The following is a 23,398-nucleotide window of genomic DNA, read 5'->3' on the forward strand; positions in this document are numbered from 1 at the left end:
AGAAGAGGTTACTTCATGAGCTACTTGCCAGGCAAACTCAAGGAGCAATGTAAAAGTGTCCTCCATAAAAGTGGCTACTCACAAAATATTGCTCTATTGACTCATTCACTCCAAACTTCTTCCAGCTAGAAAAAGTCTCAAGCCAATTCATTCTTACCGTAGCATTAATTCCTTCGCCTCCTTCAGGGACTTTGGGGAAGGCATCATAAATTGAAGACACGTAAGTGATTACAGACTTCTCATCTGGGGAAGGTACATCTACATCTGAAGGAGAGAGGAAATAAGACTCCTAAGCCAGGATGGAGAAGCAGTCACCTGCTAAGGAAATGCAGGCCACATGACCTACACGTCAACCAGTTCTGTCATCTCTCACCTTCTGCATCCAACAACCGGGTGACCCCAAGTCTTTCTGCCACTTCAAAGGCTTGTTCCAAGTTCTCTCGATTGCTCTGGATCTGCACCCTTTCCATATCTACCAAGTCTGGCCTGTAAGAAGTCAACAAAGCGAGCACTGGAAGATGTTCCACATAAAGCCACTAACCAGCAAGGGAAACTTTCTAAATACTTAAAGGGCTAAATAACTGGGGGATTAGGAGTGAATGTCCAAAACTTGAAAAGGTGCTGGTCCCATTTACAACTATAAACTGGGAGATTCCATTGCCATGATGCTAAAGGTGTAGGACAGTAGATTTTAAGGCCTTAACAGGGCAGGGAAGGGCACTTGAACAAGGACAGTGATGATATGCACGTGTTTATGGCACATGGGAGCATTAAGTTCACTTGTTCTCCTGTTCAAGGGTACACCAGAGCCTGGTTTCCTGGTGAAGGCCAAGGAAAGGAACTGTAGCAGACAGGATTCAGGTTAAGGGATTTAAAAATGAACAGGACTTACAGAGATCATCTAATCCAACTCGCTCCTTTTACAGGGGAAGAACAATCTCTCAGAGGTGAAGAGACTTGCTCAAGGTCAGCCAGTTTAGTAAGTGACAAAACTGGGTCTCAAATATAGGTCCTCCAACTCTAAATTTGGTACTCTTTATCTGATGTTTTTCAATTTTAGCAAAGAAAGGAACTAACAATAAGAGAATAGTCCAACAGGAGCCACCTCAAAGGTGGTATGCTGCCTTGTCATGTTCAAGAAAAGACTGCCAAGAATGCACTGGGTTAGGGGCAGCTAGGTGGCGCAGTGGATAGAGCACCAGCCCTGAAGTCAGGAGGACCTGAGTTCAAATTCGGCCTCAGACCAAACACTTGACACTTACTAGCTGTGTGACCCTGGGCAAGTCACTTAACCTCAACTAACTTTAAAAAAAAAAAAAGAAAGAAAAGAAAAGAATGCACTGGGTGTAAAATGGGACTAGATGATCTATCCCTAACCTCCCTTCTAGTTCTAAGCTTCTATAAAATAACAGCAAGGAAGAGAAGAAAAGAAACCATCCTGACCTCAATCTGGTGTTCCCACTCACATACCTGTATCGGTGAATAAGTGCATTGAACATCTTCCCATCACTCCAGCATGAGGAAAAGTTAGTGCACTTGATTCCTGTGTAACCAGCTGTCACCTTCTGGGTCCACAATAGCAGCTTTTCCTTTGCTGACATGTCTCCTGACTCACCACTGATGTAGATGTCAGAGATCTGCCCAAATACAGGATACAGAATGACATTTTCCTCAAATAGCAGAAGGAAGACCTCTCTTAAAGGTTCTTTTAGCTATGGCATAGATGTGGTATGGGGGGTGCGTGCAAGTTGAGGGGAAAGGAGGGAAGAAAGGAAAATGAAAAGGGAGAAGGGAAGAGCAGAGAGGAGGAAAAGGGGAAAGTAGAAGTGGGAAGGAAAGGAAGTAGAAAGAGGATGCTGGATGAGAAAAGAGGAGAAAAAAGAGGGAGGGAAAAGGGAGAACGATAATAGGCTATATAGAAGGAAGGGTATGGGATATGGAAGGAGGGGTATGGTGGGAAAGGGGAAGGAAGGGAATCTGTGGCTAAGAGAATTGATAGGATTTCAGGTAAAAATTCTGGCACTGCAGTCACTACAGAAAAATGAAGGGCTTTTTTGTACATATATAATCTTCTTCACTGATCTTTCTCCTCTGGACTCCTATGACACTTAAGACTGCCACACAATTTACCTCTTAACTAGATATTGTATTCTATCATTCACTGTTGTTTCATGTTTTGCTAGTTTTGTTTTCCCAACTAGATTCTAAGTCCCTAGAAGAGAGAGACCATCATAAGTAACCAGGAGCTGCCCAACAACAGAACAGGCTGCCTTGATAGTGAGTCCATCTGATGTTGGAGATCAACCAAAGACTAGATAACCCTATCAGGAAGGATGTGGAGGGTAGTCCTGCACAGAGTAGGAAGATGGCCTCGAGGCCTCTAAAGGCCCTTCCAGTTCTATGATTCTGCTTCCTCTATATCTCCTACATCTGAGGTATCATGTACCCCACAACTCACCCCCCACACCCACTCCAGTGCAGCCAAATCAGATTAAAATGTAACTGGAAAATGTTAAGCCAAAAACAAAAACAAATTAACACAGATAATATGTTCATTTATGGTTTTCCAAGTCAATATGCTCTGCAGAGGTCTTTTTCTATTTGAGTTTGATGTACATCACTACTCTAATCTAGCATGGATTGACAAAAATGTATTGATTAATTGATTAAAAATCACTTGGTTTTATGCACAATACAAACAACTTTCATTTTGAGCCAAGAAGACCTGGATTCAAATCCTTCTTCTGACACTTAATACCTAGGTAACCACGGGTGAGTCATTTAGCAACTCTTTAAGACTAAGTTATAGACCATCTGCAAATCAATTATCATTCCCAGACCTAGAGTTCCTTGCTCGATTGGTGCTGACTATTTTCAAAGTGCTTTCTCCACAATAATTCTTGAGATATGTAGTAAGATTATTATCTTTATTTTACAGATGAGGAAACTGAGGCTCAGAGTTGGGAGATGACTTTCCTAAGGTCACACACCAAGGAAATTGGAAGTGGTACCCAAACCCAGTTCTCTAGGCTTTCACTCTGTGGAAAAGCACACCCATGTCCCGTTCAACAAAGTGTTTAACTAGGCAGCAATACTCTCAAACAAATAAAATTTCAACTCCTTTCTATGATAATGAATCTGGCACACCATTTTCTTTCTAGGTATCCTACACAGGACAGCATGGGCTCCGATTTCAACAGAACAACTGTCTTTTGGATATATTTATAGCATACCTAGCAACAGGCGGACAGTTTTCCTATCTCCACATTTTAGTGATTAAATATCTTCCTCTGCAGATACATCCTAGTACTTTGCATTTTTTGCACTTAGCATAAATGTGAAGGCAGAATGTGGCTGTGTAGTTGAAAACAGAAGGATAGAGGTGAAGAGGGGATGGGACCTAAGGAAGTAAAATGGAGCTTCTATATTTCACTGATTTCCATAACAATAACAAATCCTAGGTAGATGGATGGTTTTACGTCTGACCCAACTACAGTCTACCATTCTGATGGCATCTCCCTATAGAGAGTAAATCATAGCATTCCTACCTTGCGCTACACACACACACACACACATACACACACGAACACCTTTGCCAGGGGTATTAACTACAGCTGTTCTGCTTCCTCACTAAGAACACTCATCCCATGCTGGGGCAGTCACTGGGATTGTCAGGGGAATTAGAGAAACAGTCTTGTTGTTACAGACCTTCTGAGTAATTCCATTTGGCTCCCATCCACATCCTCATATAATATATACACACACACAGAGCACAGTGTGCTACTTGGGCTGAGCAGAAGCTTCTCAATTAATCTCTAAAATCAACCAGAAATTCAGCATCAGTTCCAGAGAGTTGACTGGTTTTTAACAATGCGGCTGTTTGGATTGGGAAGAAAGCCTCTCTAAGGATTTTTCCTTCAATCACATCAAAGGCCAAAGCATCTCTATTTTGATCCTCTCCTGATACACACTTTCCAAAGCTCTCTTGTTGTCAATTTCCAGGCCTCTGATGCTTTTCTAATGATTTATTCATTCACTAAGCAAATACTTTTTTGAGTATTTGCTATGTATACAGCACTGTGCTGGGCACTAAGGCAGACACACACAAAAAAATACAAGGCACCATTCTTTTCCTCTAATATAATTGGAGAGCCAAGACAAACTAGTTAAGTAGTGATACATGATGACATCCAATTAACAGTCCAAAAGAATGATAAATACTACGTGTTGCAGAAATAGTTCTGATACTAACATGCTACATGATTACGGGCAAGTAACTGTCTCTCTTTGAGTCTTCCGGCCCTTATGTTCCAAGCTCTATGTTTTAAGGCATCTTCCTTCTTTGACATTCTGTGCTCTAAAGCCCCTTTCTGTTTTAACATTCTAGTTCCTAAGGGTCCTTCAAGCTCTCTTTCATATTCTATGATTTTAAGAGATCAGAAAGTGACTCATATCTGCTAAAGTGGTCAAAGAAAGTTTCAGAGGAACTTGAATCTTGACAAGATGGGATTTGGACAGACAAAGGGAAAGGGCATTTCAAGTCAAGGAAAGAAAATGAAAAAACGGTTTAGAATTAGATTCTGGTGCATGGATGTGATAAAATGCTACTGCTCAGTAAGAAATGCTAATATGCCCAAAGAGATCATAAAAAAGAGAAAAGGACCCACATATACAAAAATATTAATAGCAGCTCTTTTTGTGGTGGCAAAGAATTGGCAATTGAGGGGATGCCCATCAATTGGGATGCCTAAACAAGTTGCTGAATGTAATCAAATATTATTGGGCTACAAGAAATGATGAGCAGGTGGATTTCAGAAAAACCTGGAAAGACTTACATGAACTGATGCTGAATAAAATGAGCAGAACCAGGAGAACACTGTACACATTATACATAGCCACACTGTGTAATGATTGACTATGATATAGACTTGGCTCTTCTCAGTCAAATAACGATTCAAGACAATTCCAAAAGACTCGTGATGGAAAATGCTATCCACATCCACATAAAGAACCATGGAGTCTGAATGCAGATCGAAGCATACTATTTTCTTTTTCTTTTCTTGTGGTTTTTCCCTTTTGTGTCAATTCTTCTTTCACAACATGACTAATGTGGAAATACGATTAACATGATTGTACCTGTATAACCAATATCATATTGCTGGCTGTCTTGGGAAGGGGGAAAGGAGAAAATTTTGGAACTCAAAACCTTATAAAAGTGAATGTTGAAAACTATCTTTACATGTAATTGGAAAATAATAAAATACTACTAAGTGGAAAAAAAGAAATGCTAATATGAAGAGTACAGAGAAACATGAGAAGACATGAACTGATGCAAATGGAAATGAAGTAAGCAAAACAAGAAAAAGTATACACACACTGACTAAAGCAATGTAAATGGAAAGAACAAGAACAATAAAGCTGGATTTTGTGTAATTATAACGACCAAATTTGACACTGGAGATGAGAAAATGCGTCTCACTCATCTTTGCAGATGGGGGAAACTATGGGTGAGTAACATTACATGTATAGTCAAACTTGTTTGATATGTTAGTTCTGCTCAACTGCTTTTTCTATCTCTTTTTTACTTGTTATAGAGATGGTTCTTTGGGGAGAGGAAGGGAAGAATAGATTTGGAAATGAAGGTTATGTAAACAAAAAATATCAATAAATATTGAAAAGGTTTGGAGTTGAGGATTAGCATGATTTGGGTATGGCAGAAGACAGAGAAGAGACCAGTCTAACTAGAGAGTAAAGTTCATACTGGGAATCAGTGGAACTTAAGATTAGGCAGGTAAATTGGATCTAAATGATGTAGAATACTGAAAGCTAGGGTGAACATTTTGGATTTTCTTCCACAAACACCGGGAACCATCAGGGTTTGCTGAGCTCATAGACGAGACTCACAATTACGCTTTTCTTAAGCTTCTAACTGGTCTTACTGCATCACAGGGGAAATATTAAAAGACCAACTTTGAAAACAGTCCCCTAAAGGGGGTAAGAGAACACTCTCCTGGTTAGAAGCATCTAGTAACGCTGTGTGTTTTTAACTGCGTGCACAAGGGGAGGACTCTTTGTCATCAACAGAGTTGGGAGTAAAGGTGGCTGATGTTCTTGGAGGAAACATATCTTTACAATAATCCCCTGCGTTTGATAAATATTAATTGGCAGTAAAGGCACTGAAAGACAAGTTGTGCAGGGATTCAATTTCTATCAATGGCATGCCAATTATATTAGTAGTAGTCATCTACAATATGTATATTAATAATAATAATCACAATAATAGCATTTATATTGTGCTTACTTTGTGCTAGGGACTGTGCTAAGTGCTTTACAAATATTATCTTGCATTATCCTCATAACAACAACTCTGAGAGATAGGTGTTATTATTATCTTCATTTTATAGTTTACGAAACTGAGGCAAACAGAGGTTAAGTGACTTGTCCAAGGTCATACAGCTAGTAAGTCAAGTGTCTAAGCCATATTTGAACTCAGGCCTTTCTGAAGCCTAGCATTCTATCCACGGTACCATTCAACGGCTTATTATTATAATGTTAGCATATAATGGTGTTATTAATTATTATTAATAGTAATTGTTAAATGTTATATGCTATAATAAAATATATGCCAAAATGTTACATACTAATTATATGCCATAATACAGCAATTCTATATTATAACCAATACTATTAATAGTATTCTTTTGCTTGGACCTGTGGTTTAATTGGTATAGAGAGCTCCTAGGTAAGGAAATTCCATATAGCAATAAAGATCAACAAATATCCTGGAAATTCAAATCTTAAAGTGCTACATGGGGGTACTGAAAGATTAAGTGATTTGTCCAGGGTCACATAACCAGCACTAATCAGAAGTGGTACTAGAGCCTATGTCATCCTGACTCAGAGGCAGAGATGACTTGTCTATCCATTATACCACACAACCTCAATGCCGATCAACTTTAGAAGCAAATGTAACAGTATTCCTTTCTTTTTTTGAAACAAAACAAACAAAACTTTTCCTGCGGTCAAAGTCAAATAAATGCCTTATTCATGAGGCACTGAGGTGTAGTTGAAAGAGGACAGTTAGGAAACCTGGGCTGAAATTCCAGTTGCATAATTTACTAGCTTAAGCTAGTTGCATAATTTACTTACCTTAAGCAATTCACTTCCTCATTCTGAGCCTTAGTTTCTCTAAATGGGGATAATCCTTGCACAGCCTCACAACTTCCAGGACCTGCATCTCCCTCTGTATGGATATGTGTTCCTCTCACTCCTGCAGAGTGCAATTCCTCTGTAACTTGGTACAGTCTTCAAAACTTGCTGTGGCTGAAGAACTTATCAACAGCCTGTGGCCAACCTAGAATTCTTCAGAATTCTATGAATTTAAACTACACTGGCCCTCGTATATTAGATATATAGACAGCTAGGTGACACAGTGGATAGAGCACTGGGCTTGGAGTCAGGAAGACTCACCTTCCTGAGTTCAAATCCAGCCTTACTTACTAGTTGTATGTCCCTGAGCAAGTCACTTAACTCTGTTTGCCCCAGTTTCTTCATCTATAAAAAGGAAATGGCTAACCACTCCAGTATCTTTGCCAAGAAAACCCCAAATGGGGTCACAAAGAGTTAGAAACAACTGAAATGACTGAATAACAACAACCACAACAGAGTCTCTACGAGAGGGGTTTCTAGCTTGGTAGAATCTACCAGAGTTTGTACTCCACTGGCATAGCCTCTGAGAACTTAGGGTTACTTCATGCTACTATGAAGCATCAGGGTAGAACTTTAATATTAAGTGATTTCCTCTACTAAAGTACTATAGAAATGTCAATTTTACCACTGCTATTATTAAAGAGGAATGGGAAAGGGAAGTTGTAGGTACTTAAAAATTGAAGTACAGCTGGGCCTGGAAAACAAACCAACTGATCTCCCTCCAACCATATCTAGTCCCTCATGTTGACAAGGTGGCAGCTCACCCTTCACTTTGGGACTGCTAGAGTCAAGAATTAAGGTCAGGGCATGGATGGGGTAACCAGAGACACCACCACAGAACCAGTGGCTAATTCGTCAGAGCCCAAAGAAATTGATAGATACCACATTCTCCCACTCACGGTGGAAAGAAAAGGGGATTTTAATCAACTTTCTCTGTTCACAATGATGGGGTTAAGGGCAAGAATATGGTAGCAGCACAGGATGGGGAATGACAATGACAAAAAAAATGTACAGCCCTGGTCATCTCAGACAGTGGTATAGGAAGGCAGCCAGCAGGACCAGCATCAGAATAATTGGTATGGAGTTGCTCACTTCCCTCTCCAAAGCCTAACAGGTTTATCATTCTGTCAGCTAGCTATTACTACATAACCTGCATTAACTCTGTCCTGCCAGGCATGGGGCTAGGCTTGAATCTGTTAGCATGAATATAGGTCTAGCATGTGATTCACCAAGTCCTCAAAAGGGAAATGTGCCCCTAGACTATGCATATCACCTAAGTCTCCATTACTGAGCATACAGCTCCCCAAGCATGTATTAGAGAAAGTTTCAGCCATCCTTTAAACTAGAAGGACACAATGACTACAGCATATTTCCTTTCCAGGCGCTGAACCCTCTAATCCCATAGAAATGCCCTGGGACAAGCACTGGGGCTTCAGTGAACTCAAGACATTCCCAGATTAGATGCCAATCCTGAAATTCTGTGACTGCTTTCTCGTGTGAATTAATCTTCTAGCATATTCAAGACAAGCTCCCTTGGGAAGGAGCTGGGTTTGCTCTGCGCAGACAGCAGTTCCCTGCCTGACCCATGTGTCCTTCCTTATTGTTGTCACATCTATCTGTTGGTGGTTCAGGTTCCAGTCAGCTGCTTCAGTCTTGATTCTCAACTTAAACACCACTATGATTTTTCAGGGTCAGAACATACTGCTTTCTGACAGCCTGCTGACTGACCCTGACTTCACGGCTCCACACAGCAACCCTGGGAAGCAGCCTCCTGCCAAGGAACAAACCAAGCAACAGCTCTCAGAAGAATGTCGCCTAGGAGACTGATAAAGGCTCTACCGGTCTGGGTCTCAGGAGCTTTAGCTCTCAAGAAACTTTAAACTCTTCATTTGCCCTATTGGGTTGATCAGTTTGAGGTTCCCACAGGAGCGAACTAGATCCAGAGATAAAGAACTTGGTCTAAATCTCAAACTTCTGAAGCCAAGGAGTCAGCCAGCATTCTATACTTTATCCCTCAAGAACACGCCCCTCCCCCAACTCTGGACCTTTCTATCCCTGGATTATCCCCATTCCAGTCCTCCCCCATTCTTGACATCCTACTCATCCCTTCAAAGCTCACTCAAATGCCATCTCCTCCTTGAAGCCTTCTCTGATCTCACCTAGTGAAAAGTACTTTCTCCCTCATCTGACCTCATAACATTTATACTTACTCTTCTTAGTCACTTTTCATAGTACAGAGTGTACCTCATTTCTCTTTGGATGTGTCTCACATTTCCCCTATTAGTAGAACTATAAGCTCAATGAAGTTAAGGACTATGTCATATTTTCCTCAGTGCCTACAAGGGCTTTGTACACAGTAACTATTTAATAAAGGATTACTAAATGAATGAGTAAATGAACTGCTTTTGAATAAATAAAAGAGGCATAGATGGGATGTGGGTTGGCTATCAAGCAAATGTCTCAGGCAAACTCAACAAACACAAGTGATGAGCTCTTATAACAAAAAACACCAAAACTGCCCTTGCCTTTGAGCAAGTACAGTCAGATAAACCCTTATTTCAGGGGATGAAACTTCCATCCCAAGTTCTACACTGACTGTACTCTTTAAGTAAAAACTTTGCCAGGCTACTTCTCTTTCCCTTATCCAGTCCTCATCATCTAGAATCCCTTCCCAGAAGCCAACAAAGTCAACCTCCAAATTTCCTGTTCTTTCATTCCCCAAGTTTTTTGTCAAGATTACCTCCACCAAAACAAAACAGATCATATAAACTGCCAAAAAAAACTTCAATTATTTCACAAAGATTTCACCCCAAAATAAAAGGCCCCTCTTGCTCCTTGACAACCAAAACACATGCGCACACCACCACCACCATCACCACCACCACCACTCTGTCCCCCTCAATATTCTCCAACCTCCAACACATCATAAAGTAGATTAAAATCCATCAAAGAACCAATTATCCAGTCACATGCCAGGCTTTCTCCAATTTTTTTTCCCCTCCATTTGTTTTCAGCCTCCAAACTTTCATGCCACACACCACATTCCCACGAAAGAAGGCACTAGAATAGGTCACCAATTAGATTCACTAGCCTCCCTCGAAAGGGCTAAACAAGTAGCTTTTTGCTTACAAAATACACGTAACTCTTCAAGCTCTTGCTGAGAGGCAATACAAGACACCTCTGAGTGGACCCTGCTCCAAAGTCTTCCCAGTATCCTGCCATCAATGGCCAAGGGCCCTTCCTCTTGGCTTTCTTTGTCCCTTTCCTTTTTGAACTCTTCAAGTACATACGTCCACCTCTCCTTTCACGTAGGCTGACATGCACTGAATGATGTTGTCAGCCACATAGATCACCATAAATGCCAGAAAATACTGATCTAACTAACCAAGTCACTATTCAGCCTCTTCCCCTACTGGCCGCTTAATGTTTGGAACCACCAAGTCGCTTCTCTCTGAGAACTCTGTGCCCATTTCCCTAATACACAGGTTCATGAAACCATGCTTAGAAAGATGGACCTGAACCAACAACAGGAATTGCCACTTATAACATCCTACAGGAAAAAGATAAACTCCAGTGAATACATCTCTCCAGGTAAGAATAACTACAGGCAAGAAGCTCTTTTCCTTTTGCCCCTGCTTCCTCCATAGCTCCCATTCCTTCAGACATCCTTCACCTCTACTATGCTGATTCTAGAAAGTAGTCAAGCCTCCCCATTACCTTACATGCTATGACATAGCTTTTGGTTGCTGGGAAACTGAGAAAGAGGCCAGCAGAGAGTAAATAGTCGCTAGCCTTGCACAGCATTAGGTACCCTCACCATTACCAGAGTGAGTATGCTTACAATGCTTAGTTACCCATAATCATGGGCTTGCCCAGGGAGACATACTTGGTTCCAAGCTCCAAGGGGGAACCCAAAATAGATTCAGTTTGTCAAGTCCCAATGGATCACTAAATTTACAGTATAGAGCTCAGTTTAATATCATGCTGGAGAAGACAGGATGGGCTTCCCTGCTCTTCACCCTAACCTCACATCAAGGGGATCTAGAACCAGAAGAGCAGCCTGACCATCCCTTCCCCATACCCACCCACCTCCTTAGGACCCCATGACAGGATGTGGCCAGCTTCCAAAGACAGGGCACCATCCTCTTCAGAGAGAGAAGTGGAGCTTTTGCTAGGCTCAGCATCTTTCAGTTGGAGCCCCTTCCAGTGGGTCCCATCGCTGCCATAGCCAGAAGAGGAGGGCAGAATACCACTTGTGGTGAGGACACTAACAGACAAGTCACTCTGGGAAGTAAGTAGCTTCTGGCCACGGTGAGTTTCCTGCCCCATAGGAGCAAGTTTCCTAGGAGATGATGAAGATACCCTGGGAGGCTTCTCAAACCTGTGTCTTTCTAGCCGCTCTACCAAAGGTGAAGGAGTAGACAATTCTGAGGCTGTCCCAGGCTCTGCAGACCAGGAAGCTGTCCAGGCAGTACTTGAAATACTCTGTGCTCGTGCCCCCAGAGTCTGATCCTCTGATGACATGCCCCTAGTCCCTGGGACTGCAGGTTGGTCTGTCCTGGGCAAAGTGTTTGTCCTGAACCCAAGCTGAGTATTCTCTTTATGAAACGCAGTTTCCCTTTGCAAAGGCAGCAGCACAGCCCTGCTGCTGCAGGATGCTGTCCTCTGAAATGCCACCAGCCGGCTCACTGACTTCTCACAGTTTCTTTCTGCTGGGTTGTCAAAAAGGTGAGCAATGACAGTTGTCCCCTCTTCAAGGGAATCCTTGACCCCTCCAGCTCCTGACGGCCCATCATCTACCAGTAATTGAGCTGTCTGGATTTCCCCTTGGAACTTCTCTTTCACCTGGACAATCAGCCCTTGGCCTCCAGTCTCTAGGCTGGGGGCAGGGTCCCTAGGAAGAGCGACATCCTGAAGAGGACTCTCCACAGTTTCCACTTCTTCCTCCAGGGAGGGACTCACACTCACTCGCAACTTCTTTGGGGGTTCATTCTCTTCAACTGCTTCAGTCCCTTGTGAGGGCTCCTCCTTGGGAGATGCTTCTGGTGTGGGTTTTTTTTTCCCCCTCCACTTCCTTTTGAATCGAGCCCTCTTCTTAGGAGATATGGGAGCTTTCCCTGGAACAGCCACTGACTCCTTTGGTTCCTTTACACATCCCAGAGAATTGCCCATATCCTTCTTTTACCAAACCTCGACAACAATGCAGTTAAGCTGATGTTGGGCTCCCAGAAAAATCCCAACCTGATTAGCTGAACATTTCCAACCACGCACTATGGTGACAATCCCTCTGATTCTTCCTCCCTCCCTGTCTCTCTCCCAGGCTTTTCCAGCCGCCGCTGTTTCAGACAGCCATCTTACAGGCTCGGAGCTGCAACAAGACACAAATTCAAAGCATCTCACTGCAGTTCAGAAATCACTTGACCTAAAAGCAGACAGAGACCGGATTGGCTGAAGCTTCCTCTCTCCAAATATGAGGTAATTGGAGCACTGCCCTCAGTAACACAAACAGAAAGCAAAAAGGAGATAGAAACAAGGGAAAGGGAGGGGAGAAATGGGTGTGTGTGTGTGTGTGGGGAGGGGGGTAATGTATGAATATATGGAGGAGGGAGGAATATGGGTGAAGATAATATAAAGAAAGGAAAAGGAAAACAATTACAGGGAAAAGCTGACGTGTTTAGCATGCAACAGAGAAGGAAAATCTAGAATCAACCTAGGACAGGGAGCTACAAACAATTAAGGAGCCCCCCAAAGTAAAAAATGAAAACAATCTTAGCTGTTATAGTAAGATATATAAAGACAATATACAAGGTGTCTTCTGGCTCTAAAATTCCATGATTATAAAATACTAGACAAGATACATATTCTTTGGTTGTTTTTTTATTTTTTTATTTTTACCAATCTCAAAAAGGTAGGTTATCCCCAACCTTGCATAATTCAAGGTGGAGACTTAAGTGAAAAAAAGGAACCTATGCTTTAAGATTCCATTTTATTGAAGCATTTCTTGTGGCTATCGTAAGCCATGGCAAGAGGAAAGAGAAATGGTTACTACTGCTTGATCCTTTCACAAAACAAACACAGGATTCTTGTAATGATTGTTTGTTTCCCTTTCCATACATACATACACATACATACATGCATGCTTACACGCTTACACACACACACACACACACACACTCACACACTCACACAGAGAGAACAAAAAGATTCCCCCCCAGTACTAAACCTACACCAGTCTAACAAGGGACTCAGAGACCTGATGTATGCTGTCTTTTGGTGGAGGGGAAAAGGAAAGGAAATCTTTGTTTCCCCATCTGTAAAATGAAGAGTTTAGGTGGATGATCACTAAGAGTATACAAGCTATCATACTGACAGTCATTTGCCCCACCCACACTAGATGCTATCACACTGCAGGGCAGCGAATGCTCATTCCAGCTATAAAAATCAGAATTAAAAATCCTCATGTTTCCTAAACATGTTCCTGGCCCCCCCATCCCCATGTGACAGGGAAGCATCTTACACACTATAGATCTGCCTATTTGTGACATTTAAGTGATTCTTCCACCCAATTTTTCCTGCCCAAAGGAAGGGCCTATCTGGGGGCTTAGGATGGGGGTGCTGCAAATAGGATTATATATACTTAGAACCTACTATGGATGCATCCCAAAAGGTGGCCTGATTATTCTAGACTGATTGAGCCCATGTAGTAGTCAGAGGCTGGCAACCTAGCTCTAAGCCCTGAAGATCTCTGTGCCAGTCCAGCTACCGAATAAATCCTCTGAAGACCCACAAGCTCTTCCTACTAAAGAGGAGAAATGGCATTACTTAAAGCAGTGGCTTCTTACACAGTCTGGGCCTCTCTAGCGATGCTCCATCTTTTTCACAACTGCAGTCTGTGTCTGTCATACCCTCCTAAAGGGTACCCTCCTCCCAAAGAGCTGTACTACCACCTAGTGGCCTTCATGAATCACGGCAAAAGACACAAGAAGGAAAGGGCAAACCAGGATGGGAAGAGAGGGAGAAAAACTGAGGGACTCTCATCAGTCATACTGTGCAATTCATTCCACCAATAAGACACACCCAATAAGGCTTGATAGTGCAATACACAGACTGTCAATAAGCTTCCAGCAAAGAAAGCCTAAAGTTGTGGGATTGTTAAGCAGAAAAGGGGGAAGGGGTCCTGTTTTATTCATCAAATACCAACAAGTACCAAAGCTGAGTGGGGAAGCAAAAGCCAGGGATTTAGATCATAAGGAGGGCTGCTATGGGAACTTTTTTGAGAAGTTTAATGCAGCCAAAGCACTCCTATCATGGGCCTCTTGCACATGACATTCAATCAAGCCATTTCATCTCCTTCCTAACCGCTCTTTTGTCACAAGGCTGACACTGATCTGGAGACCAAAAAATCAAGACCTCCTAGCACAATGGTTCCTAGCACATTATGCTTCCTGACCAAGCTTGAGGGGAGGCAGATTTGTAACAACATCTAAAGCTTTGAGGTCTATGAATATACATTACTGGAAACTTACACTCTCTCTGTAGCTCTTAACCTATCTGGACTTCAGTTCCCCATCTGTAGAAGGAAGAGGTGGACTAAATGATCTCTAAGGTTCCTTTCAGCTCTAAAACTATGACCTTTGTGAAGGTAAGCTCCTGGAAGCTTACATTCTCTCTGAAGGAAACCTTAAATTCCGTGTAGTCCAGGTCTTCCTTTTTCAGATGGGGAATCAAGACCCAGAGAAGTCAGTAACTTCCCTAAGGTCAGTTAGCAAAGACCAAAGGTTGGATTTGAACCCCACCTTCTTCCTTTCTTGGTCCCCCCAACTGTTAGTGCCTTCTCTTGTGCATACATCTTGTATGTACAATTCAGCATGTTGTTCTCCGCCTCCCCCCCTCCACCATTAGAGTGTGAACTCTCTGAAAGCAGAGACTAGTTTGCCTTTCTTTGTATACCCAGCACTTAGATGATAGTAAGCACTTAATGAATGCGTTTTTTAACCGGCTGAACCCAGATCCTTTGACTCTAAGTCTAATGGTCTTTCCACTATGCATTAAACTGCCACTCATTAAAATATAGGCTCCTTGTAGGCAGGAATCTTTTTGTTAGTCTTTGTATGCCTAGTACCTACAGAAGTGCCTAACATAGAGTACAGCTTAATAAATGTTTGCTGAACTGATATAAATTGGGACCAGAATGGTCTTTCCCAGGGCTGCTGCATCAAAGCTTAGATGACCCCAAGATAACTTTTCCTTGGACCCATCCCCCAATGTGCAAACCTTGAAGAGCTGGGCAATCTTTTACTGATATCCTCTGTGCCTTTTCCCTGAAATCTGGCTGACACTTTCTCCAGGATCAATTCATCTTTGCAAATGCCACAGAAATTTGCCCAGGTCCCAACATGGTTGATCTTTCATTCATTCAATCAAAATTTGTGGAGTCCTTACTACATGTAAAGCCCTATGTTTAATGGTCAAGAGGATACAAAGAGGTCTAAGAAACCATTCCTGAGTTCTTTAAAAAAAAAAGTTGCAATTATTAGCAACCATATGACGGTTCCAAATGTCTTTTTTTCCCTTTTCTTTTTTTGTTTTTGTTTTTTGCTAGGCAATGGGGTTAAATGACTTGCCCAGGGTCACTCAGCTACTAAGTGTCAAGTGTCTGAGGCCAAATTTGAACTCAGGTCCTCCTGACCCCAGGGCCGGTGCTCTACCTCCTGTGCCACCCAGCTGCCACCTATTCCAAATGTTTAATAAGAGAAATGCAATAAAACAATCCTGAGCTTTTCACCTCATACTCAGAAAACTACCAAAGATGGCAGAAAAGAAGAAAAATCAATGTTGGAGGGACTGGAAAGACAGTATACTAATATGTTGTCAGGAGAGCTGTGACTTTGTCCAACAATTCTGGAAAACAATTTGTCATTATGCTAAGAAAGTGAATAAAATTTAAGCATATACTCCCAAAGAAGTCAAAGATAAAAAGGCTTCATATACACCAACAAATTTATAAATCTCTTCCCACTCCAATCTATCCCCAGCATATCTGCAAAAGTGATTTTCCTTAAGCATAGATCTGACTATGTCACTCTACTACCAATAAATTCCAAGGATTCCCCTTATTGCTTTTAGTATCAAATATAAACTACTCTGACTTTTAAAGCCCTTCACAACTTGGCTCCAATCTCTCTTTCTAGACTCATTAAATACTATTCTGCTTCCAACACTCTAGAATACAACCAAACCGGACTGTCTCATCTCTTAATTTTGTATTCATAATGCATATATTTATTTTGTACATAATTAAATATGTATCTATGGTTTTCTCCAGGACAATGTAAGCAAGCTCTCTGAGAGCAGAGATTGTTTCCCTTTTCTGTCTTTATATCCCTAGCTCCTGGCATAGAGATGATAAATGATGGGCACTTGATAAATGCATATTAATAAATGCTCTGACTTCACTTTTCTCCCCTTCTGATCTTGTCCCAATAGCTAATTTCACTCCACTCCATCCTCTGCTCTCTCATTCCTTTCTATTGCCACTCATCTTTTGCCTCCTCTGTGTGCATGCACAGAGTGAACTGAGCTGGAGGAAGTCACACAGCCATGCTGATTGAGAATATGATAAATTCATGTTATTCAATTGTGTCCAATCTTATAGTCCTCCCTAATTGAGCACTACTCCCCTCCCTACAGAAGCTATTCAAAATCTCTTCTCTCCTCAAGATTCCTACACCTTTCCCTCTCCTGCTCTCTCAGCGAAGGATCATACTTTCTTACTCTTCTCCCCTTCACTATCATCTCCTCCTTTCTCCTCCTATCCCACAGTCTCTGACAGTAAAATAGCCCTTCTCTGCTGGTCCTGATTGCTTCTAGGATCAGATTCTTCTGGTTAGCTTTTTAAGCACTTTACAACTTAGCCTCATTCTATCTTTTCAATCTCATTGATATTACTCCCTCTCTGACACAATGAATTACTTCTTGTCTCCCTTCCTTTTTTGTTTGTTTATAAGGGATTGCTATTTGCTTACAGGAAGGAAAAATAAAGGTGATGTTAAGACAAAAGAAAGCTATAAAATCAAAAATTGGGGTAACGACCTCAAGTAGCTTACAATCATTTCAAGGAGAGACTAATATCTGTGTACATGTCTCCCTGTTTGTCAAACCCAAAACATCCACAGACACAAATCCTTTAAACAAAAGCTTCAAGGATGTGAAACCCCAACCTTGGATAATTCCTACCATCTTCCTCATTCATTCATATTTATGTGTTGCTGAACAAAACTGGAAAAATTTTTAAACAAAAAAAAACTGTGCTGACTGGGTCCACTAAGGAATTTATGCTACAAAATCTCAAATGGGCACTGATTAAAGCAGGGCAATCCTTTTGCAGTTCCCTAATCAATTCATTATCCTATTTATCACGTGAGGTATTACAAGTCTTTTTATTCATGGCACATTACCCCAAGCCCTCCTAGCTAAAGACCTTGCCTCATACAAAAAAAAAAAAAAAGTTGAGGCCAGTCCGAGCTCCTCTTCCCTTCCTTCTCATATCACTCAGATGTCTTACCCTGCTACTGCCTCTTTAATCCCTGTCTCACAGGAAAAGGTATCCTCCTTGATAAGGCAAATCCCTCTACATGAACCCTTGTCTCTAAACCTTCCTGACTTTTCTAGCAAGTTTCCCTCACTATCATCCCCTCTTTCTCTCTCTCTCTCTCTCTTTTTTTTTTGGTGAGGCAATCAAGGGTAAGTGACTTGCTCAGGGTCACTCAGCTACTGTCATCTGTCTGAAGCTGCATTTGAATTCAGTTCCTCCTGACTCCAAGGCCAGAGCTCTATCTACTGCGCCACCTAGCTGCCCGTCCTCTCTCTTTAATCTTCAATTTTCCCCTATCTAGCTCCTTTCCATGCTACTTACAAACATGTCCAGATCTTCCTCATTCTTAAAAAACCCTCACCATCCTCCCAAACTATCATCTTACATCTCTCCTCTTCTCAGCTCAATTTCTCAAGAAAGTGTGCTAAACGCAATGCCTCCACTCTCCTCTCATTTTCTTCTAAATCTTTTGTAATCTTGTCACTCAACTTTCTTTCCAAACTTAACACTGATCTCAGTTGTCAAATTTAATGGGGTTTGTTTTTTCCTCATCCTTCTTGACCTCTCTTCACCATTTGACACTGTTAATCACTCTTTTCTCCTGAGTAATCTCTCCTTTCTAGTTTCCATGACACTGCTCTCATCTGGTTCTCTTACTTGTCTGACAGTTCCTCCTCAGTCTCCTTTGCTGGATCAAAAGTCTGTCCTGGATTCTCTTCTCTTTTCCCACCATCCTATCTCACTTGGTGATCTCATCAGCTCTCATGAGTTCAATAAACATCTCTACATAGATTATTCCCAAATTTATATATCTAGCTTTAGCCTCTCTCTTGACCCTTTTTTTTTAACCACCAACTGGTTCTTGGACATCTCAAATTGGAAGTCCTAGAGGCATCTCAAATTCATTATGTCCAAAATAGAATTCATTATCTTTTCTGTAAACCCTTCTGCAATGGCACATTCCTGTCACTGTCAAGGTCACCACTATCCTCTCAGTTATCCATTCTTGGAACCTCAGTATAGTCTTTGACTCATCACTCTTAGTCAGCATAGCCAATCTGTTGTCAAGTCTTGTTATTTCCATCTTTTAAAATTGTCATATACTTTATTTTATCTTTTCCCCCAATTACATGCTAAAACTTTTTTTTTAAGTTTTGAGTTCCAAATTTTATCCCTTCCTCCTTCCTTCCCCTCCTCTCTATCCAAGCAATTGGATATAGTTTATACACGTGCAATCATGTAAAACATTTCTGTATTAGCCATTTTGTACAAGAAGACTCAAGAAAGAAAGATAGACAGAAAGAAAGATAGCATGCTTCAGTCTACAATTAGACAGTACCAGTTCTTTCTCAGGAGGTTCTTTCTCATGCTTCATCATGAGTCCTTTGGGATTGTCTTAGATCATTGTATTACTGAGAATAGCTAAGTCATTCATAGTTCTCCATTGCATAATATTGCTGCTACTGTGCACAACATTGTTCTGGTTCTTCTCACTTTACTTTGCATCAGTTCATGTAAGTCTTTCCAGGTTTTTCTGAAATCATCCTGTTTGTCATTTCTTATAGCACAATAATGTTCCATAACAATCATATACCATAACTTCTTTAGCCATTTTCCAATCGATGGGCATCCTCTCAATTTCCAATTCTTAGCCATCACAAAAAATAGCTGCTATAAATGTACAACCACCTCCCTTTTTTGATGTCTTTGGAATATAGACCTTGCAGCAGTATTAGTGGATCAAAGGGTATGCACAATTTATAGCCCGTTGGGCATAGTTCCAAATTGCTCCCCAGAATGGTTGGATCAGTTCACAACTCGACCAACAATGCAACAATATCTTCATTACATCTTTCTACTCAGAGCTACCAACATTATTGTTTAGACCCTCTTTATCTCACAGGTGAACTACAGCAATATAGTCTTCTAACTGATGTCTCTCAAATTTCTCCTTACTCCAACATTCATCTTCTACTCAAGTTGCCAAAGTGATCTTAACATTCAGGTCTGACCACGTCACCCCCTACTCCATAAACTCTAATGGCTCTTTATTACCTCCAGGATCAGATATAAAATTCTCTGTTTGGTATTTAAATCCCTTAATAACCTAACCCATTCATTCCCATCTTTCCAGTTTTATTCACCCTTCCAAGCACTCTATGATCTAGTTACAGTACTGTTACTCAGAAAGGGCACTCCATTCCTGATTCCATGCCTCTGGACTGATTACTATCCACCATGGCCTGAATGCTCTCCTTCCTCACTTCCACCTCCTAGATTCCAAAGCTTCCTTTAAGACAGCTTAAACAGCACCTTCTACAGGCAGCCTTCCCAGTTTGTACATATACATGTACACATAAATGTACATATACACACTCACAAAGTTATCTGCATGATGTCTCCTCAATTAGAATGTGAGCTCCTTTTTCCTTCTATCCTAGTACTTAGCCTAGAGCCCAGCACACAGTAGGTGTTTATTGATTGGCTGCTGACTACAGAAGAGAAGACTTATGGGGGGGACATGATAACTAAGCTTCAAGAATCTGCAGAGTTGTTAGGTACAAGAGGGTATTGGATATTACACAGTCCTAGAGGGCAGAAATAGAAGCAATGGGTGAAAGTTGCAAAATGGCTACTTTAGGCTCAGTGTAAGCAAAAACTTCTGAACAATGAGAAGTATACTCAGTTGGAATGGGCTGGCGCCCCTCCACTGAAAGTCTTCAAGCAAAAATTAGATGACTACTTTGGGGGGGGGGGGTGCTGTTCTAGAGGGGATTCTTATTCAGGTACTGACTGAATGAGATGCCCTTTGAGGTCTCATCCAACCATCTATTTCTGTGACTCAGGTGTTCAAGAGAGAAAAAGAACAGTAAACCACACATCTATGCATAGAAAGCAAAAGAAACATGTTCAAACATAATCTGAAGCAAGGCGGGAAGACAGAAGCCCTAAATCATCCTTTGTGACCCAACCAAACAGCTCTGTAAGGAAACCTATTAGCACCAGGCTGCTGGCCCACCTGAGCAACACAAGCAATTGCAAACTCACTCATCGAAGCAAGGGGAATAGCAGACACAAATGTAAGGAAGGCTCTAGGAAGGGAGTCCTGACTTAAGGGAGTCCTCCACAGGAAAGCAGTAAGAAGGGATTCTAGGAGGACTGTGTCAGCAGCACAGAAGGGCCACTGTGTGTCCTGTAGATAGCATGGGCTAAGGTTGCCTATATTTCATTAGGGAACTTGTACCTGGGCACAGATTTGGCTCAGGTGGGCAGAGAGTTCTGGCAACTAGAGGCCTGTATAAACAGCAGCTTTTCTGATGAATTTTTGAAGTTGTTTTCTTCCTCAGCTGCTGCTACCTTGCCTTTGCATTCCCAAACAAAGTGTTACTTAAGCAGTTCAGGGTTCATTCTCTTATTCTCTGGCCCTGGAGTTTGCCTTCTTGGAGCCTAAGGATTTAGTTGCTGCCACAGTAGGGAGGGGGAGACAGTAGCTGCATTCTCTGGATCTTATGTCCACAATGGTCACCCCCAGTGAAGGCAGAAGTGTGGAGTGGAATGTCTCTTGAAATCTCCTCTGTTCAGTTGAGAATCGCAGTGAGGCGTCTCTAGTTCTCCAGGGACTTCCCAACAAAGGACCTTTTTCTAGCTTCCCAGGACACTTGAAAACCTCTGAAGAATATTTTCCCTACATCTAACCCAAGAGATGGCTGGACAGCTCCTTGCAATTCCAAGAAAATCATCCCACTGCCACAGTGTAACAGGTGTCCCTGTGCCTATTTTCCCATTTGCTACTCCTATATAACATGCCCAAGAAAAACTGACATGGTTCCCATAATTTCAGCTTCTCTTTCCAGAAGGAATGTATCATCTTACCTGTCCTACCCACTTTACAAGATTGTTGTCAGGTAAGCACTTGTAAATTTCAAAGTGCTATTGAAATGTGAATTGCTATTATTATTATGACTACTACTACTATTACTTCAAGTTCTGAAGAATGATTTTTCCTTCACTAGCTCTACAGCTTATTATTCACTCAGTCAGCAGGTGGCATTATTCTTCTAGTTGTTACAGCACAGAAAAAACTCACGGATGCAGCATGGGCCAAATTTGTGTGGCCTGTGAAGTGTTTTAAAATTACACTCCTTGTGTATTGTTGTCCATACTGTGCATTACTACTGTTGTGATACACATAACTTGACTCCTATACCTGTAGGATCCGTGATTTCACTAATGTATGGTTGGTCCTTCCAAGATGGCCCCCTCTTTCAGACCTTATCATAGGATCATAGGATCACGAGACCTTAGAGAGCAACTAGTTCAAACCCCTCATTTTACAGATGTGGAAACTGAGGTTCAAACAAGGTGAAGTCACTGACTCAAAGTCACAATAGTATTTAGTGACAGAGGCAGGCCCTGATTCTAAATCCAGCATGCTTTCCACTGTGTCTCTTTTATATAGCATTCATCAGTTGGTAAAGCCCCTAGAATTTGGCCTCTGGTGGCCAACCCTCCAGTGACAAGGTTCTCCACACAGAAAGGACAGACTGTAATACACAGCTTTTGCCTGGCCTTTAGCTGAGGTCATTCTGGCTTGAGATGACCTACTAAGAGCTTGGGAGACTCATATAACTTGCTCTAATATTCCAACGGGTCTGTGATCTCATCAATGTGAGTGACCCTCCCAAAAAGGCAGAATTCTAATCTCTCAATGCCTGCCCATCCTGTGCAATTCAACAGGAGCTCCCATAAGCTTACCAGAGAGATAAAATTAGAAGTATCTTTTTTTTTTTATGCTTTATGGTGAGGCGATCAGGATTAAGTGACTTGCCCAGGGTCACACAGCTAGTAAGTGGTAAGGGTCTGAGGCTGAATTTGAACTCAGGTCCTCCTGACTCTAAGGCCAGAGCTCTATTCACTGCGCCACCTAGCTGCCTCAAATTAGATGTATCTGACTTAAATTTTGTGATGAGTTGCCAAAAAAAAAAAAGTTTCTTGTCTTAAAGTTATATGCATTTATTAAAGTAACATTAAAAATATCCTTTATTGTACCCCCACTACTTTTGTATCCTAGGAAGGTGCCTACTTCACTCTCCTCAGAAATTCTGCCTCTTTCTATGGTGGACTCACCCAGTCCTCTGATTGCTGAGATCAGTCCCTGACATCTACTCAAGTCCCCAGCCTGCTCAATGGTCTGCTACTGTGAGGAAACAGCACCCACAGACAGATTCATCTGTATCGGACAACTGGAAATTCAAAATATTTTCTGAGCAATGGATCTGAGCCAACCAGGATTTGAAAAGGCAATTACAAACAATGCTGTACTTTACAAATAAAAATCAAAACATGGAAGGGAACTGTGGGTTCTCCATAGGTTTTTTTGAGACATAGTCAGACACACATATAGTAATCATCAATAGTAGCAGTTCTATCTGAATGAGGACAGTGACATGGCAATGCTATGACCACTTCTCACTAGATGCCACTGTACTGAGGAGGGAGGGAGATTTTGAAAGATTCTGTTTAGGAGCCTATGTGCACACCAGATGCAGGGGTACTGCAGTCAATTAGATTAATTTTAAGATCATTGGAGGTAAA

The 23,398-nt window shown here is 41.6% G+C and overlaps 1 protein-coding gene across 11 annotated transcripts in view; it reads right to left on the reverse strand.

Moving 5' to 3' along the window:
- The window catches only part of MACF1 (microtubule-actin crosslinking factor 1), a 375,956-nt gene that overhangs the window by 210,889 nt on the left and 141,669 nt on the right, over positions 1–23,398 (reverse strand). For all 11 annotated transcript variants that reach the window (XM_027864644.1, XM_027864643.1, XM_027864645.1 and 8 more), the window contains exons 6-8: positions 1,471–1,637; positions 374–486; positions 158–264 (exon numbers count right to left, since the gene is read on the reverse strand). In XM_027864644.1, the coding sequence (XP_027720445.1) occupies positions 158–264; positions 374–486; positions 1,471–1,637 (387 nt within the window). The remainder of the gene's footprint in view (positions 1–157; positions 265–373; positions 487–1,470; positions 1,638–23,398) is intronic.

This window comes from Vombatus ursinus, unplaced genomic scaffold (genome assembly GCF_900497805.2).
Source record: "Vombatus ursinus unplaced genomic scaffold, bare-nosed wombat genome assembly UNPS02014775.1, whole genome shotgun sequence".
NCBI classification, from domain to species: Eukaryota; Metazoa; Chordata; class Mammalia; order Diprotodontia; family Vombatidae; genus Vombatus; species Vombatus ursinus.